The sequence below is a fragment of the Leuresthes tenuis genome, unplaced genomic scaffold (genome assembly GCF_036924035.1).
Source record: "Leuresthes tenuis unplaced genomic scaffold, fLeuTen1.0.hap1 SCAF_8, whole genome shotgun sequence".
Classification (NCBI taxonomy): Eukaryota; Metazoa; Chordata; class Actinopteri; order Atheriniformes; family Atherinopsidae; genus Leuresthes; species Leuresthes tenuis.
Window position 1 is genome coordinate 8,359,521 of NW_027325362.1, and position 19,272 is coordinate 8,378,792.

Below are 19,272 nucleotides of genomic sequence, written 5' to 3' on the forward strand. Positions count from 1 at the left end.
GAAACGGGGAGATGGGTTTATTCTCCCCATGCTAGAGAGCCTGATGCACATGTTACAGGAGTTGTTCACAGACATAAGCTCTCCTGCCCTCTGCGGACTTCTCTACTGGTGAAAAATTGCAGTTTGAGATTGCAATAGAGATTATGAGCTCGAAGAGGTTATTTCCACCAGCAATGGGAAGGAGCTTTCTTCTGCTTTCACTAACTAAACAGACACGCACACACACAAAGCACTTTACAGGAAATCTCATAACATCCCCATGAACTAAATCAATGCAAAAAAAAAAAGGGTTTGTGCACTGCGGTTCAAATGGCAAAGCAGCATCAGCCCAGTCACTTACAGGACACACAACTAATGCTTTAAAAAGAGAACCACAATGATCTGACAGCGAGTGATTTTCTATAACTACCTGCTGGCTAAAGGCAGACAATCTAAAGTTTATTCAACAAAGATGAAGAACTCCAACTCAAATGAATAATCAAAAGAATGATTTTACTGACAAAGTAATATGTTCTCAGCCGGAAATAATAGGAAAGCTTCTAACTTATGAAAGAAATAAACTCGCAGTAGCATATAAATTCTGTAGATGCAAAACTAAATAAAGAGTGTGTCAATTAAAGCCCATTTACATATTTAACAACTAAGTTTGACAATGATAAAAGGGGAAAAAAACAATCACGTTGTTCTTGGTAATAAAAAGTGTCCTGAAAAGAACTACAGTCGGGGGGGTCCACTGCTGGCCAGATGGGCCGATCATCTCTTACACGAGGAGGAGGAGGAGGGAAAGCATCATTAGTACCCCGTTTCTTTTGTTCTTTGCTGATATCTATCAGCTAAAGTGCTTTTTACAACAGAGCCCCGAGGCAGAACGAGAGGACCAGTTGATCCCACTGCTCGTCTCAAAGGTGGAGGCAGGTGGGCTGGGGAAATCTGACCCCTCCAACATTACCCCATCACCACAGGGCTCTGCTTCAAACTGGCTGAAAAGGTTCACACCAATACGCACACTTCAAAACAATGCAACTACTGATTATTTCTGTTAAAGTTTTATCAATTCTAACTCGTTGTTTGCTAGCTGAGATGAGATTAAACTAAATGTGTTGCATTAAACTATAGGTTCTAAAAATGTGCCTTCAGACTGCACAAACCTCTTCACAGTTCTAAGAACTTTAAGAGGAAGTTCTCTTTTTTGCATCAGCAGGAAATGCAGCTAATTGTAATTCGCAGAATTTATTTTATGCAAGAAACCACCATTGCAAATACACTTTTGGCATAACGTCACCAATATAAACAGCTCTTACTTTTAGCCACAAGAAAACTTAATGAAAAACACTGAGTAATAGACCCACAGTGAAGCCAGCCCGACCAATATGTGACAGAGCAATTACAACGCAATTTAAACTTGGGTCTACCATCAATCATTTGACCATGCCACCACATTCCCATCTGCGGTGCAAATGTAACAACAGAAAAAGCCAATGAAGGAATGTTTTCTGTCCGAGTCATCATAACCCTGTAAGTAGTTTTAGAACTGCCTGGTTCACATTCACCTAAAAAGGACCCCCCCCCCCCTTTTTTTTTTCTTGACAACAAAGGGAAAACTGATGAAAATACAATATGAACACCTTTATAATTCAAAGACTGTGTCAGAACAGTGTAAAAACACACATGCTCACTATTCAGTGATGAAAAGGAAGAACAAAGCTTTGAGTTTCCCCTTATTACTCTGCGAGCACCTAAAATAGTTCCCTTTTAGCATATGAGAACCTACTATAGAGCATTATTTCCAGAAATTTCCCCTTACATGTACCGTTTTAATAAAGCACATACACTAGCTCAAATAACCCATTTGCAGACATGCGAGTACACATGCAACAGTGTCACTTTTAAACCTAAAAAAAATTATGTTCCCACTACAAGCTGTGATTACATTATGTAACAGTTGAGTGGTATAAAAGGGGAAAACACAACATTAACAAAAATAGAGGGAACATCTGTGTGCAAATAAGTCCCAAAGGGATTTTTATACATCACAGTAAGCAGCTAATTGAAAGCCATCAACAATAAGTGACACTTGAACAACAGTGACTATAATACTTTTACTTTTTGAATCACTTCAAGTTAACAAGAAAAAAGTAAAAATATATAAATTTCAGCAGGGCTCCACAATCAAGCAAATGGTTACATGATGGTCCTTCTAAATAAACTGCAGGTTTGGTTTGTTTTCAGGACTGATAAAACAAGGAGGAAAATGAGTAGCTTCAATCTGATTCAACTATGAAATTACTTTTGTTCCCTGAAGTGATGTCTGCCAGTCCACTAACTGTGTGATTGCTTCAAAACTAAGCAAGTAATCTGACATCAACAGGACATACAGACCAGCAATCACGTGAGTGTGCATGACAACACACATTTAGCCAGCAGCTTCATGCTCATGCCCTAATAATCTGATTTGACCATGACTGGCACTGAAAGGAGCAGCAATACAAGGAGTCAAAATTGAGAATTTCAGGCTGATTATAAACGGATATAAGTTCTAGTAGAAGGTAAAAGCTGCATGAGCAAGATGTTTGTCCATGTTTGAGAGCTACATTTGCAGAGGATTGAGGTTATAAATTGACATAAGAGATTATGTGAGCATGCCAGTCTTACTCTGATCCCATAACAGAGTATCTTTGTAAGGCTTTAGGTCAACCTTTAATGATACAAACCAGGTGGCAGTTAAGTAAGCTGAATTACTGGAAGAATATTTGGTCAAAACAAAATTGTATGAAACATGATAATGAAAAGTCTTTCAGACAACAGGTGAGGTAAAGGGTTTGCTCATGTCAGTAGTTTAAGTGTCTTCTAAAAATAAAAAAAAAAGAGTGAAAAAGTGAAGGGAGTGAGTCAGCCATGAAAGCAGAAAGCTTTAACTTAGCTTTCACCCCCCCTTTTTTTTCAGGCAGAATGCTAGCAGACTGATTAGCTCTGAAACCTGGACTACTAAATACAATCACTGAACACTCATTTAAAACAACAGAAACAAAATGTGGGAGAAACTGAACATTTTTAGTTTGCTTAGGGTATGAAAACATTTTCAAGCTGCTCACCAGCTGATACGACAGATCAAATAAAAATACAAAGCAGAGTTTAGCATTTTTATATGATTTGCTGAGACTGACCAAAGATCCTTGCCGAGTGTCGGGGCCAGGCGCACTCAACATGAATAGTGGCCTCTGTTACCCAGCATTTATGCCACACCCCAAACCAAAGCAGTGGCACAGGACAGAAGTGCTCTTATTTCAAAAAGCAACGTCTAGAGCTTTAAGGATGTGACCAGAGAAAAAGTTCCAGTGCAACAGAAAACACACATTACATTTATGTTGAATAGCATCCACCTCAGCTTAAAGATTTTCCACACAAAAACTGACATGCAGTGTATCAAGTGGAAAAATGTAAAACCATTCTCGTCAGTGTGAATGATTGGGTTTGACATTGACTGACACCAGATGCTCTGTGAGCTGATTTTCATAAACCAGGGCAAAGGGATTCACTTAGCAAGCTCTGAGAAAAGCCAGTAAAAGCACAAGGATTTTAGTTCATTTGGCTCAGAGTCCATAAGAATGGCCTAAGAATGCCAAACCAAGGCCACTAAATCAAAAAGAGGCCCAGCATATATTTGGACTAACCACCAGAGCCATGAACCTGTTGGAGAACAGAAATGACGGAGGAATGACTGAGCAACCGAAATAATCAAGGTCCAAACTGAAATTCAATAATCATCAACATACAAATATATCCCGCTCTTATTTTTAGAAAATGTCACTGAAAACATTGTGGCAGTTTCTGTGTCACACTGAAGATGCACAAAAACATTTGCATAGACAGCTTACAGCTACTCAGCCTTGATCTCCTTACCAGATTCTAAAATCAAAGGCCGAAGCCTGTCTAGCCCTTGAACTCCTCCCACACAATCAACTTTAACAGAGCAATAACTAAACTTTGAGCACAAGGGAACGTAACAATATGTCATGTGGACATAAACTCAGGTCACCCCAAGAGAATTCATGCTATGAAATTAAAGCCGTCATTATTGGACTTCTTGTCAAGTTCAACACTTCTCCTCATACACTCTGATCCTACAACTATACACAGACACGGGGTAAGGAATGGGGGAGGTGAAGGACAAAGGAAAGTCACAGCAAAGGTCCTCAACAGTCAGCCTTTAATGGTTCAACAAGCTTAATGAATTAGTTTTCTCTTGACACCACAGGATGCTTTAGGGGTGAAAGCAATGGCTCCAATTTAATAAACTGCTTCCGTTAATCCTCCTCACCAGAGTGGTGTTTTAGCAATGTGGATCACAACAAAATACTTAAATAATGTCATTAAAACTTTTTTTTTTTTTAAATGAATGAGTGAGCTCTAGTTATTGAAGCACTTTCATTAAAAAGTCCATTTAATCAACCATACAAGATTTTTCCACTTGTTCCAGGTCCTTTTCACAGAGCCGAGTAATACAGTAACCAGAAAACCTGCTAAATCTATTAGACTAAAAATCTGAATTATATCAGTTTTATACAGACATCAAAGGTAATGTAAAAGCAGTAAGTGAAAGAACAACCATCCTAACACCCCCCCCCCCCCCCCCCCCCCCATGCCTAAATGACTGCAGACTTATTGTAAAATCTGTGTTTGAAGTACAGTGTGATCAAAATTATTATAAGGCAAACACATTTTCCTGAGTTTTAGCTTTGAAACTGTCACTGAGGTTGAAGAGTTACAGTGCATGAACAATAGGAAACTTCTATACTATGTGCAGGGAGTAAAAGCCTTTGCTTCGTTCAACAATTATGGATCTGTTAACACCCTCAGTTCAGCAGTCAGTCAATGGGAGAAGAAAATAAAGGGACTGACCAACACAAAAAAGCAATTCATGTTTGTGAAAAGGTCTGAAAAAGTCTTAAACTCAGAAAATCTAGCTGGTAACAAAATCTAACAAGCATTCCTCTGTATCAGTCATGTATTGATTTGATGTGTGAGAGTGGATGGGCTTGCAGCAAAGGTGCCCGAGCCGGGACTTGAACGAGGGATGGCCGCATCGACGAGCTTCATCCTCAAGCAATTAAGCCAACTATTAGTAGTTAGCCCCATCAGTCATACGCTGTACATCTTACTTTACTTTGGGGCATTACATTTTTATCTGATTTAGTGTTTTTGATTGAATTCATATATCTGCTCTTGACACAAAGGTTTACTTATACACTGCAATTACTGTAGTGGAAAATCAGATACAAGTAAAAGAAAAAGACAATCACTCCATGTTCAGCAAAAGAAATAGCTAGAAGGCTCTCAGCCAAATAAGTGTCTTCTGCTTATGACTTTTTACACCATCTGAGACTATATTGAGATCCCCCTTTTAAACAAAACATGAGAAATTTTATCGAGGAACCTTTTTCTTTTTTTGGCCGACTAAGTCCCTAAAAGGCCATCATGGGGGCAGCCCGGCACTCAGCAAGGGATTTAAACCTGTAGGTGGTCTCTGTGGGGCTGAGCCTGCAGACACAAGTGGCCGAACAATAGTGACTGAAAGGTCAACAGGGCGATGCACAGACAAACAGGGAGGATTAATCAAACACCACAGAGGAACAAGCGAGTCTTTGTTGCCTTACTATGTCCACCTAAATCTGAGACCACAGTACCCCAAAGCGTACCCCAGTTTAGCCACATGACGTTTGCAATTTGTCTTTCTAAGTTTGTTTAACCGTGAAACAAATCAGACAACAGATTCAACTGCCACAATCACCGTGTTTGTCCATCATGATCCATAAGGCTCGAGTAAGTCATGAAACAGAAGCGCAACACTTTTTATTTTTTAAAAAAGGGTGAGACAATTCTTAAATTCATCAGCAAACCCAGTGACCTGTGATAGTATAAGCATATCTGTGCATTGGACAGTATTGAAATATGACTATAACAGAAAAAAAAAAGTTATTCAAATATTTTCAGTGTCTACGAACTCCGCTAGCCAGAGACAACCATAACAAACACAAACCAAGTAGAAGATGATATTGTGCAAATAAAGTGTGTGGTTTACAACGTACGCTAACATAACTTCTTTTAAAACCTACCTCCTAAAAGATGGATCATATCATTATCATAACAAGCTGTTAAGGGCCGTTTATGTCCCGTCTCCAGCAGTCACAATGATGCACCTGGTTAACGTCCTTAATCGTTCCTTTCTTCTCAACATCAACCAACTTGCTCATCACTGCTTAACCCTCAGTAGCCACTGATAGCAGATAATTCTGCCAGCTTTTTGAAGCAGCCTATTAGAGATTTTGTAGGCTTAACGTCAAAGGCTAAACAATGGCATGATTGTTTAAATAAGATGACCCAGAAGTGATTAACAGGGTGTTCAGGCCAACACTGACCTAACAACATGATTAACTACAAACCTGTGACACTGACTTTATGTACTAATAAAGCAGCAAGCTGAAGAAATGCTTGGGGTCAGTTCAGTTTTGAATGAAAATATCATGACTTTTAGTTAAAGGCATAGCAAGCCTTACGAATTACCTTACAACAAATTTGTGTCTATACAATCAACGGTTTATGTAATAAGTTCCTATACGAGGACTAGCAGAAATCGTTTTTTCGGTGCAACTGTTTGGACAATATTCCTCACCTACTGCAATATGACAAAAGCATGCTGGGTCTTGCTTGCAGGTTTTACAATTAACGGTTGTACACAATAAACGAACCGGCACAGAGTTTAAGCAATATTGCCTGAGAACAGACAGAAAAGTAACCACTTGGCACCAAAGACATGCCCAACAGTAAGTGCAAGGGTAAATGAATTTAAAGTGGTCAAAAGATGGACCAGTACAAGTATGGACAAAGGTATTAGCACAATATTTCCTGCTCTGCACTCGCATTTAGCTCAGCTTGAAACGCTGCAACCCTTACTTTGTGACATCTTGTTAATCTTTCCTCTTCCGCTCTTTTATTTAGTTCATTAGATTAATGGGACGTTGCAATTACTTCCTTTTGGTCCAAGCAATGATTAGTTGTGGAGATAATGGAAACCAAAGCATTTTGGAGCTTGATGAGCTGATACTATGCTACACAGTGAACATAGATTGAACAAGAGATAAAACATGACTCTGCATGCATGTATCATCCTCACATCTCTGAGTAAAGCTAAGTCTGTTATGTTTGGATTTAGGTAATGCTGCAAGGTCCTTTTTGGGGTTGGTCTCATTCTAAGACACATCCAACAAGCTAAATCCATCTCAGACTTGTGTCCAATTCATCTTGAGCAATGATCCCTAGCATCAAGAACAGAATACTAGAGGGAAATGGTGCACATGCAGAACTGAAATAAAAATTAAATAAATACCAGACATTCAATGTAAGCAGGAGACACATTTCCACATCAGTGTGTTTTACATTCCTGATGTCTCTTTAAATTTACTTCTGCTGCCTTCTGGATGAGGGTCATGATACCACATCATACACAAGCACATCTGCAAATATATCTCTGTTTATACAGCCAAGTCTTTAAGAGCCATGCGCTTGTTGAACACATTAAATTATGTGTGCCGGTCGAGAGAAAGCTTAGAGGGAAGTGTTGTCTGGTTGTATTTTTCCACTGTAACTGAAGCTGTATAAACCTATCATTTGAATGAAGACCACATCAGCTCAGGCAAAAGAGATCATGGGGAGGTTAGCCTGTGTGGTGTTTGACCTGCACTAACAGATCCATTTCTTTCTCTTTAATAACAAAGATCTAAAATACAACTTGTGACCTTCATTTTAACATGGAGATCATAAACTTTTGATCACGCACACACAAAAAAAATAAAACTCTTACCTGATAGTAGGCTTTAATCTGCCTGATAAGAATAGACAGGTTCTGGATGCGCAGCGTTGGGTCATTGTTCACTTTCTTGTTGGTCCTCTGCACAGTGGCTTTAGGATTTCTGTAATAGAAAATAGAAATATGTTGTCAAATAATCACCACCAGTATCACATGAAATTTTCACAAACATTAGATTCACTGAACGGCTTTTGCTGCTTAATGTGACGGATGTGAGCTTGGCTAAAAACATAAGCAGCACAAAGCTGCTGTGGATCTTTGTTCAAGTAAATTCAATGACATAAGCATGTAAAAAGACCAGGAGATAAATAAAAGGCCACCCTTTAATTCTGTTAGCACCAGCCTGTGTCATCTATCGCTGACCTTCCTGCAATTCAAATAACTTTTTCAAGTTTTAAGGCAACACTTAAGTGGAGTATGTCAGTAATTCTGTGACCTCTAAGGGTGACCACCACTTCTTTGAATCTCTCTGAACCAAAGAGAAGAATATTCTTAGTGCTGACAGAACACAGAGGATGTGTGTTTCAGACAGAGTGCTGCCCAAGGGTTGTTAACAGAAGCATGCGTGACGAGTGATATTATCACGGGCGTCAACAAGTAGAGCAACGCTCTGACATTCTGCACACTCTGTTCCACCTAACAAAATCTGCATATCTATGGAAGATGTTATAAGAATTCAGAATCTCAAAATTAACCTAAGTTCAACCCTTCTTCAAACTGCATGTACCACTAACATAAAAGCTGCTTTACTTTGCAACCCGGTGGGCTTCATGTGATAATCTACTGATCCCCAGAGGAAAGATCAAAGTTCCTAGATTCTGCACTTCACTGAACCGAGGCAGTTTTCACAGCAGCCTGCACACGAGCTGATGTTTTACCAAATAGAAAAAGAAAACTGAAACGGACCCCGAGTCTGGTTATGTTTCTTTCCTCTACCGACCATAATAACAGCATGACTGAAGTAAAGTAGTGAATTCAACTGTAACGACACAAGAGTAGCCTAAGTTCTTGTTCAGCTTTATAAATAAACTTTAAACATGGCTTCTTTTGCAGCTAAAGTAGGCATAATCCCAATTCCTCCCCATGGCCCTACCACTTCAGTTTGCTGAAGTAAGGTTACTTTTCTTTTTAAGTAATGTTCATCCAGCCATTCTCAAATGGTTTCCAAAGCTCCAACTGATGTGCTACATGACCACAACTTATTGAGCCCTAAAAGAAAAGACGCATCTTTTCTCTGAAAAACAGAGTGGTAGGGCCAAGTAATAGGGCCAGGGGGAGGAATTGGAATTGGGTATTATCTCTAAGGCTAGACTGCTCGACTGGTTGCACTTGGTAAATTCTTTAAGTCCTTACAATTTCATCGTTCATTAGATATGAAAGTTTTCTTCTTATTAAAAGTAACTTTCACATTCAAAACTGAAAAGCAGTATTTTATGTTGAAATCAAATGTAAAAAAACATTTGTTTCAGTTTTAATAGATTTTACCTTACAGAACTGAAACTGTACTGCTCACAGAGACGAGCATTTATATGTATTTGTACTTCATTCTAAGACACCTGGGGCAGCCTATTTTGATCATTTGTGACATCCTTCCCCTTCCATGATAGAACAAGAAAGATCACTTGTAATAGTAAATCTCTTGTCCCATCTTGTCTAAGCATCACGTAGGAAAACAACAATACTCATGTACTTCAATTCAGTAGAGTCCTACATCAACAAGGTTAATGGGCAGCTCTCTTTTTCACGATATGCACTTTAAAATTAAGAGCATATACATCCAATGACCTATATATGAGGGTCAGAACCCTCCTCCACCCCGAGTTGGGAGGAAGGAGTGTCCTGGCTGCTTATGAATGTATGCATGCATGCATGCAGTGTGAAGCACATGTGAAGTCATGCATGTGTGTGCATGTGAACTGTTGACTCGAGAACAAAACAATATAGCTAAAAAAAGACAACTCTGTTTATTCCTGAAAGACACACTGGAATCAAGGTTTCTTATGTAAATTATCCGTCCATTTCTGTTGAAGAGAGGAGGTTAAAGGTGAAGGATTGTATTTTCCTGAAGGACATTCGGCTTCATTAATGCAGATAGTCACAGGGGACTTCTGGTTAAAAGGAATCTTTCTATCACTATAACATGCTGCTGCTCTGATTCTGCTAAGAACAGAGACATTACAAACATGAAACTATTCAAACTGGCTTCATACGCTGGAATATAAAGTCTTATTATAAAGGGCTAAAATATTAGTTTAGTCAAATTGAAGTTTTGTTGATTTAAAAAAAAAAAAAAGCTGTTAAGTACACATATAGCTTTAGTAGCTTAACCCTAAAATACTAATATTAACCCCAAGATACTAAATCTAATGGAGCTTTTAAGGGAAGAGGGCAGAATTCCTGGTTTTAAATTAAAAAACACATCTTTTAAGTCAACTGTCTGCAGTGTCGAGGTGTTAATTAGTCTTTTGATCAGCCTCCACCCTAATACACACACATTTATGCTAATCAGAAGGACACAGGGCTCTTTAATACTGGTCTAAATGAACAGTCACATGACCTCCCATTTCCCCCTTCCACACTCACAGCCCTTTTCGAGGTCCATTGTAGGGGGTCTATTTAACCCATTAATTAAAAAGCACAGCGGAGGCTGTAATCCTATCAGGGCGAGCAGGATGATGTGGTGAATGGGGTATGTGAGGGAGACAAAATAAGGCAGGAGTTTCCCATTCACGCATTCCATCATCATCATCAGTTTGCTGAGAACATGGCGGCCACAAAAACAGAGTCATGACGACGCTCCCTTATGCCCGACCCACAAGTACAGGACAGACAGAAACCCTTGCGGATTAGGCAGTGAATAAATACAGGGATTTAAAAGAGTAACAGCTGTAAAAAATTACACTTATTACCTCCCCCTCCTTGATCCTGCTGATACAGTAAACCTAACACTTTAAATACACAATTAGATTAGGGATAGACAGACAAAGCCAGCTAAACAGCTAGCAAGACAGACAACTAGTCAGCAAGTCAGCCAGACGGCCAGTCAATAAGCCAGTCCGTTGGTTGTGTCGATTGGCACTGCAGCCTTAGAGCCTGGAGCCACTGGGCTTCCTCCTCCCATCACCCAGCTTTGATTGGCTGAGTGGGTTATGGAGTAGTGTTAACCTATATATGACAGGCTGAATTACTCTCAGCTTGGGCAGCCAAGCACATGCCCATGCACAAACACACAGAAAGCAGCCTAAATGCCCACAAAAAAAAGAAAATATGAGCTACATTTGGCCACGTGTTGGAGATGGAGCTTTAGAACTATGTTATCCAAACACAGCGGGGGAGTGTGGGCTTTGGCCTCCATGTGAGCAAGGCAGCACGAAAAGACGAGGACTTAATAGAAGCCGTGCTCGGGTTAACAGTTCACGTGTGGATAACTATAAGTCAGCCTAACAAATCAAACCTGACACAGAAGTGTTAATTCACAACACACTGAAACATAGAATAGGTTTTTGAATTGCCACATCTATTTTTGTCAGCAAAGTCTCTAAGTTTAGGAAAATTCTGAGAGAATTGTTTGGATTGTTTCCTGAATTTTGCAGAATATGTTGACCAAAACAAATCGCTGTGTTCTTTGTAAGAAAAATGCAAAACAATCCAGACAATGGTCCATACATGATTAACATTCCAAGAATGTACAATATAGCTTGTGGTACTCAAAGTACAATCTTCCTGCAAACACTGATAGATTGATGATAACTCAATCATAATTCATACAGACAAGAACAAAGCAGACTCAGTGCCATATCGTTGTGTGCTTACAAATAGACAGCTACTATCACAAAATCAGCAAAGTGACGATATTACAAGACTAATATATGCTATGTCACTAACCACTTAATAGATCCATGTCAATTTGGTTCTGCGACTACCTCCATTGCCAGCTTAGAGGCAATTCAAATTTGGCCCCCATTCCACCTCTGTACCTTACAAACAGGACTGTGATGGCAGCGAAGGTGCATCTGTCCCTCTTTGAACGTGTTGTGTGAGAAACTCTACTTGTCTTTCCTAAGGGATATTTGCAAGTACAGGAAGCGCTAACAGGAGCTAAAAAGTATGAAGTAACTTCAAATTTGAAAAACAAACAACAAAAAAAAGCCAATGACCTTCATGGCTCATTCCCCTATTTCCCATGTAAGGTAGTACATGCATATGAATAATGATCATGTTTGTAATACAGTGGGTGCACTGCAACAACAGCCTTAAAAGACTAATATATTACAAAGCTCTCAGACAGTTCTGCAGGTATGTCAAATATTTGACTATCACAGAAAGAGTGAACACCACATCCCCTCTTTCTCATGGGAACTACTACATGGTACACAAACAGACCAGTGTAGATCTGCTGGTTTATATGTGGTTCACAGTTCCCACCACTCCATTTCCTTGTCTTGGCTCTCTCCTGCCTTTGTCTTTCCGTTTCAATGGGGCCTCTTCCCATTCCTCTTCTCTGCCACTGTATCCAAAAGAACCGCAGCTGGACTTATTCCTGTCAAGCCCGGTGATCTGAAGCAGAACTGCTGCTCTTCCACTCTTAAAATACAGATAGTAATTAAAAAATGAGGCAAAATTACTTGTCTTCTAATCTCAAAAGCAAATCCAGAACGGCAAACACTTTCTTCCCCACACGAGCATAACACTCCCTTACTACCACGTCTGCTGCTTCGAGTTCCTGTCTGAAACAGAAATATTGTGCCTAGTCAGTGATTACTACTACCCTGAAGTTAATTCTTAATGTTAAGCTGCAGTTAATGGAACTCCACAATTCCTGCTGATGTTTCACAGCAAAAGTCTTTTAGGGAACAGAGGGAATTAAATCCCTTGAGCCACTGAAGGGCCAGAAACAGATGGAGGAAATGTTGAGTTTGCATTAACTGCAAAAAAGCAGCACCAGCAAATTAACTCAGGACATACAAGAGGGTACACAAAGGCATGAGCATCAATACATCCAGACAATTTACAATTGAGATGGGTGGCAATTCATTCTTAGTCAAATTATATTCAGCATGAAATTGGCTGGATCATTGACTGACGCATGCTGAGCACAGAAATTTGAGAATGAATTGCATTAAAAATCAGGTTCTGTAACTCGGTGGGCAGGGTGGGCCTGAGAAACTAAGTGTTTAATTGTTCAATGGTCTCTGTGGGTTTAAACAAGACCTTAGTTCTAAGGTTGAGAGGCTCACATTAACACAGCCTTGCCACAATTTTTTTCTGTCAAGGTCACAGCTGCCGTTTCCTCCCCGACATCTTATACATCCTCCCACTACTTAGGCACACATGGAGTGGCATGACACAAAGATGATTATGAGAGTTGCAAGATTAATGTCCAACTTCCCGCTTTGATGTAGAAGCATAGGGTCCCCCATCGAGTGCCCCCCTCCATACACACACACCCCGCACAGCACAGGCAGTAGCAGTCAAACTGGCTTACACCTCAGCAGCAGATCTCCCTGTCTAGATTCTCCAGTCCAGCTGGAATCTCAACTATGTCTGCTGTAACCAGCCCCAGAGAAAGCCAACAAAGGCTTCAGACTTACTGCTGAAGATAAAACAGAAGAGGCAAAAGAGAAAGCAGGGGAGATGACACATGGCCAGAAAAGGGATATTATAAATGATGAAGACCATCAGGAAGATGGGAGAGAGAAAGCAAGGGATTCAGTATCAGTGTTGAGATAAAAAAAAGAGGGAATGACAGAAAGAGGAAGACAAGAAGACCTTTATGACAAAGAAGGGTTTCCAATTTGAGGGTGCAGCTAAAATTACTTTTAAATTCAATTGACCAACTTAATATTTTCTCCAGAAACTATTTAGTCTCAGAAGATTCTGTTTAAACACTTAATCTAATCATTCAATAGTTTGTTTCTATAAAAAAGAAGAAAAAAATAAAGCATTCCAGCATTTCCGTCACATTTGCTTTTGTTAAAAACAAAGCAGCAACAGCAGCTCCTGTCCAACCAGATGAATAACAAAAAAGAATAATAAAGCAAAAGATTTGTTATTAACAATGAGCGTATGGTGTGAGGTCTTCAGCGTTCATAAAGCCACATTATCAATAACTACTAATACATGGGAAGCTTCTTTGTTTCCTCAAAAATAGCATATGAAGGATCATTTCTAGGGCTGTGCATCTCCCTTAAAACAAGAAAAGAAAAGCAAGAAACAAGAAAAGTAGAGAAAGCTTGACTAAACTTTCTTCATAGCTTTCACTAGATTTCTGATAAAAATGCTGCCATGTGAGAATCAAAGGCCTGTTAACAGTGAGAGTAATCTGGAGTTGATATGATAGCATAACAATTACAACACAATCTAAAGAAGCGTTTTTTTTTCCCAGCAGGCCACGGCTGGAAATGTACTGTCCCACCAAAAAAAAAAAAAAAAAAAAAAAGCACACACACTCACAGCATGAAGACAGATGTACTAAAGACTACGTTGTGTGTATGTCAGCCTACACAGTGAATTTCTTAAGTGTGGCCCTGACAAAGAAATAAACAAACAGATTTTGACCTCTACATTCAGCATCATCAGATCTATAATCACACCTTATAGGTTTACCTCATCTGCATGTAGCCAGCAATAAAAAATAAAAAAAATGTAAAAAAAAAAACAACCTGATGGTTAGATTCTATTTATTCGTATTCTCATCCCCATGTGTGCAAGCAGATTTTAAGATTTGTGCGGAAATGTGTGTGAATATTCAAGCCATCAGGAACATGAACCTGGGGAACAACTGGATTCTTTTCAGAATCCATACATGCTACTATGCTCCACATTCAAGCCAATGAGGATACCATCAACTTTTTGACCAATTCTCTTGGTAAAAGTTGGGTGGCACAACCATGCTACCGATGCAAAAATATATATCTAATTTATCACTAATATATATTTACTGATAAACTGTTCCAAGAAATATGACAGATGTTGTGTAAAGCCTCTGTATCAACTCTTTTTCTTTCAATTGTTTTTTCCCCCGTTGGTATAACTTCTTTCCAACAGCCTGCGCTGGACGAACTTACTGGTTGACCAAACAGGCCAATGGGCCAGCACGTGTCTGCACAATTGGCAGGAAAACGGAGACTTCAACCGGACAGTTGTCACTGACAAAAATTTAATTGGCGCCTTCTTGCTGAGCGGGAAAGGTAATTGGTTTGACAGCGCTGTGGAGGCAAGCTAATTGGCTGGATAATGTCAGTCACACTGGGGCAGGGGGAGGGGACACGGTGCCATCTGGGTGTCTGTCAGCAAACCGTTAGATAATCCTGGGTCTCCCTTCTCTTTCTGTGCCCCCCATGTTGTCCTGATGACAACTGCTGCCAGCCGCTCTGCCACGTCTCTTGCTTGGTGACACAGAGACAGTCACACAGCAACACTACAGCTTATACTGCAACAGCTGACATCAGTAGGTAAAATATTAAAACATTCTTTAGCAGTGAGAGAAAACATAGATTATATAAATATGCAATTTGAAAAAATAACTGAATGCCGTTTACCAGCGTGTTGTGCAAATACTACAGCACTTTGGCTTTCGTCTACTAAAAACTGATCCATTACAGGATCAACTGCAAGTAAAGCAATGCCAGCTAACGTTCACTACAATTTACTTCGAGCAGTGAGAGCATGGGGCATGAGGTTGTTTAGAATTATTGTCCACAGTGCTTCAAACATGTTAGAAAGCTCACCTGTGGCCTCTAAGCTACTTTTAATGAGAGAGAGACAGGAAGGAGGCATTGCTAAACTCCCATGTGTCCTTTCTACTAGGTATCTGTTTAATATTTTACAAACTTTGGACAACTGAAAAAGAAAAAGCATACATCTTTCCATTAGTCCCATCATCAAAACGTCTCTGCAGCGGCTGCAAAGTTCATATTCATAAGCGTATGACACTTCTGTTAACGGAGCCTGCGGGAGTAGAAACGCACTGCTCATAAAGTGAGTGGAGCAGACAAAGAGCAGTCCCAACCACACAAGATCTGACCGATACTGTAGCCCTTTTGTGTGGGAGGGTGGCTGGACAAGACGACTACCAACAGCTGCCTCAGTCCAAAACCAAATGTACGGGGGGAAAAAAAACACCACAAATACACATACTCCCACGCAGACAGAAGCCCTGCAGAAACGCACAGTGCTGCCTGTGACTGGCAATCCCCAACATCCTGTCAGGCAATCAATAAGCCAGTCACAGTTCATTTTAGCTCAGCGCTGGCTGTTTTCTCCAGGAGCACTAAACCAGGCATAGTTTTTACCCATCCACCTCATTCCAGTTATTATTGGAGAGAAATCTTCCTGGGTACCTGGATCACACATCTCAGTGTTAGAATGTAGAGCTAAGGAACTACCATGCAGCTTGACAAACCAAGACTTTAACATGTTCCTTATAATGTCAAAGGTTTTCATCCATTAGTTTTTGGTAAATTATTTTCTGCCTCACCCCCTCTTCTACCCCTTCCCCCCATATCCTTCCGGCTGCTTTCCCACTATCCAATGTCCCGTAGGGAAAATTGCTCTGGAAATACCGCTGACTTGTGAACTGTTTTGAAAAGGCTATGTGTGGATGAGGAAAGATGGCCATGTCCACATAAACCCAAAACAGCTTCCCTTAACAACACTCAGTTACGAAACCAGAGTGAATAGAAGCAGCCTGGAGGAGGACAAGGAGGTAAACAAGCATGTAAGCAGAGTGAGATGGAAGAGGTTGTTTAAACTTGAGGATAGGCAGCTTAGCAGCAGGAGGTCAAGGAAGGTGGAGGACGGCAGAGGGAGGACGACGCCGTCAAAGCCAATGGGGTTAATAAGGGCAACACAGCAACCGCTGATTCCTGATAAAATAGCTCACATTTGTTACTGAAGTAATATCTGCACAGAAGGAAAAAAACACAATGTGATGAAGATTAGTTTTCCTTGTCAATTCATATCTGAAAATCTGCAGTTTGGATATAAGGCACTGATGGGAGGTGACACGAGCAGTGCCAAAGATAATCTCCTCAGAAGTGACAATCCATTCCACTGGGAGTAGGCATGGCTCAACGCTGCTAAGACGGGCAAGCAGGGTAAAAGCTGACAGGGTCGAGAGTAGCATTAGTGGAAAATGCCAAAAATTGTCTTGCTAGCAGGAAGTAGCAGACTGAAGCCAGACAAAGGAATGGAAATCTGTCTCCTGTCATGCCATATATATTACTCATTAACTGGAAAGAGACATATTTGACATACAATGCCTCTTCATCCTCCCTCACCCCAAATTTCTCACCATCAAAAGCATCTACTTCCCTTTTTGGATAAAAACAAAACAAATGTGCTTCTGTGCTTGCCTGCACCACTGGTGCAATCTACATCCAGATTCTGTGCTGCAACCAGTGTTTCACTGCTTAGGGCTACCATTTCCAGATTAATCTACAACACAGCAGGATGCAGCTTTCTGAACTCTTCCAGACTGCTGCAGATGACAGTGGAGTAAATGGAAAAACAGAGCACACGAAATTCGGGGGGCTGCATTCATGCATCATGGATGCTTGCAGACAATCTGCATAGCTCAAAGGGACCCTAAAAATAAGTGTAACTACAAATATTTCTAACCGTGCAACCCCTCATTGGCCCCAATACAAGGTCCCTTTGTGAGTAGCCTACATTCACTTCAGCAGACAATTTAAAGAGCTGGACAGAGGTTTCAGTTGTTTAATCTGCTCATGTAGACATGACAACACTAGAGGCCTTAGGATGAGTATCATTTTATGCTTTTCCCTTAAAGTATATGGCATGGAAGAGGTAAACATGACTGCTCTATCTTGCGCACACACATATGATCTGGTTTGAGGTTTTCATGCCCTCATTTGATTCTCTATGGAGGCCAAGGCAGGGAAAATATGTTCCTTTTTCTAAATGTGTCAAATTACTCACATCTCCAGCATGATCTCGTTCAGGTAAATCCCATCCACCAATTCAATATATTCCGATAATTTGGTGCCATCGGTCACTGTCGGCTGCCCGACTGTCTTCACCTGACGGGACAAAGCAAATCTGTGTTAATATAATCAATGAGCACTTGAACCAAATAAGTGATTAATTAGAGAGCTTAAGTCCAATTTGAATATTTAATAAGCCTGCTTACCCAGCAGACCAGAGGCGTGAGCATGAACTGCTCCAGCAATGGGGTGAAAACCTCGCTTTCCATATTTTCCAGGCGCCGTTTATCTCAGCGGATATGTGGAAAAAATCCTTGGGTGGAATATCTATTTGCTTAGACTCCACTCATGTAGTAATTTGAATTAAATCGACGCTCATTTTGGCGAAAGGCCACTGGAAGACGACAAGGTCTCTTGAGGAGAAAAAAAAACGTTAATCCACAATCTTCTCGACACGACCCAGCTGTTTCAGATGCCAACGACAGGGCTTGGCAACCTCCTGGGAAGGAAAGGGAATCACATTTTTTGTATCAAACTCATGAACTGGTGGTATTCTGTGATTTTGGGGTCAGCCGGCTTAGCGATCTATATGCAAAAGCAATAAAAAGGCAGACCTGTGCAGGTACGGAGGGGCTGTTAGTTGCTGGAGATTTCAGCAGAAATTGGAAATATACCTCCGACAAAATTGGATGAAATAAAATATCCAGCAGTGAGGCAAAAAAAAAAATCAAAAAAATCCAAAGCTTTAACGTCCTGCTGTTAATAGATTCGGCTTCCTCTGCATATTTATCATAAAGTCACTTCCAGTCGCTGACTCCCGTGTCTGCCGCCGTTCAAACGCCGCACACTGGCGAGCTCAAGAGTTGAGAGGATGACTGGAGGACACGTAGTACCGCCTCCCTCTCCTGCGCATCTTCCTCCGCCTCCCCTCTTTAAGAAAAGTAGGGCATTGATCAAAGCATCCTTCCCTGCTCGGATTTCCTCTGAGTCAGACTCAGTAATATTTCTGAGTCAACATTTGGTCATATTAAACAGTTAAGTCAGGGGCTATGTGAGGAGAAGACTGGGGAGAAAAAGAAAATGTCTTTAAGGAAAAAAGTGTGTTTACAGCTCTAGTACTGTAATTTAACACTACAGTGTAGCACAATTATTACTTACTTTTGCTTATTCAATTGACTGTCGGACGGAAATTCTAATGATGTATGCATATCCTTTGTCTGTTTCCAGCCTGCAGTATATCAGACTAAGCAAGGAAGGCTGGCTACTGACACCTGGTGGGTAATGTATAGAGATCATTGAAAATGTACAGTAAAGGAGGTTAAAAAGTAAGAAATTACTGAATTCACTTCCCTAGTTTCTAAATGGCTAAATGAAAACTGATCAACAACTATCAATTATTCTCATGGTCACCTTATCTGTTACTGGTCGTTTCTTCGGTCAATAAACATCAGAAAACAACCA

The 19,272-nt window shown here is 40.3% G+C and overlaps 1 protein-coding gene across 5 annotated transcripts in view; it reads right to left on the reverse strand.

Annotated features, from left to right (window-relative positions):
* The window catches only part of ccdc88ab (coiled-coil domain containing 88Ab), a 57,802-nt gene extending 39,130 nt beyond the window's left edge, over window positions 1-18,672 (reverse strand). For 4 of the 5 annotated variants that reach the window (XR_011917007.1, XM_072390664.1, XM_072390666.1 and 1 more), the window contains exons 1-3: window positions 18,018-18,672; window positions 17,807-17,907; window positions 7,859-7,967 (exon numbers count right to left, since the gene is read on the reverse strand). Coding sequence is in view for 4 of the 5 variants with exons in the window: in XM_072390664.1 (XP_072246765.1) it covers window positions 7,859-7,967; window positions 17,807-17,907; window positions 18,018-18,080 (273 nt within the window). In the remaining variant the exon portion in view is untranslated. The remainder of the gene's footprint in view (window positions 1-7,858; window positions 7,968-17,806; window positions 17,908-18,017) is intronic. The other variant, XM_072390663.1, reaches the window with a different exon arrangement.
* Window positions 18,673-19,272: the final 600 nt, after the last annotated feature.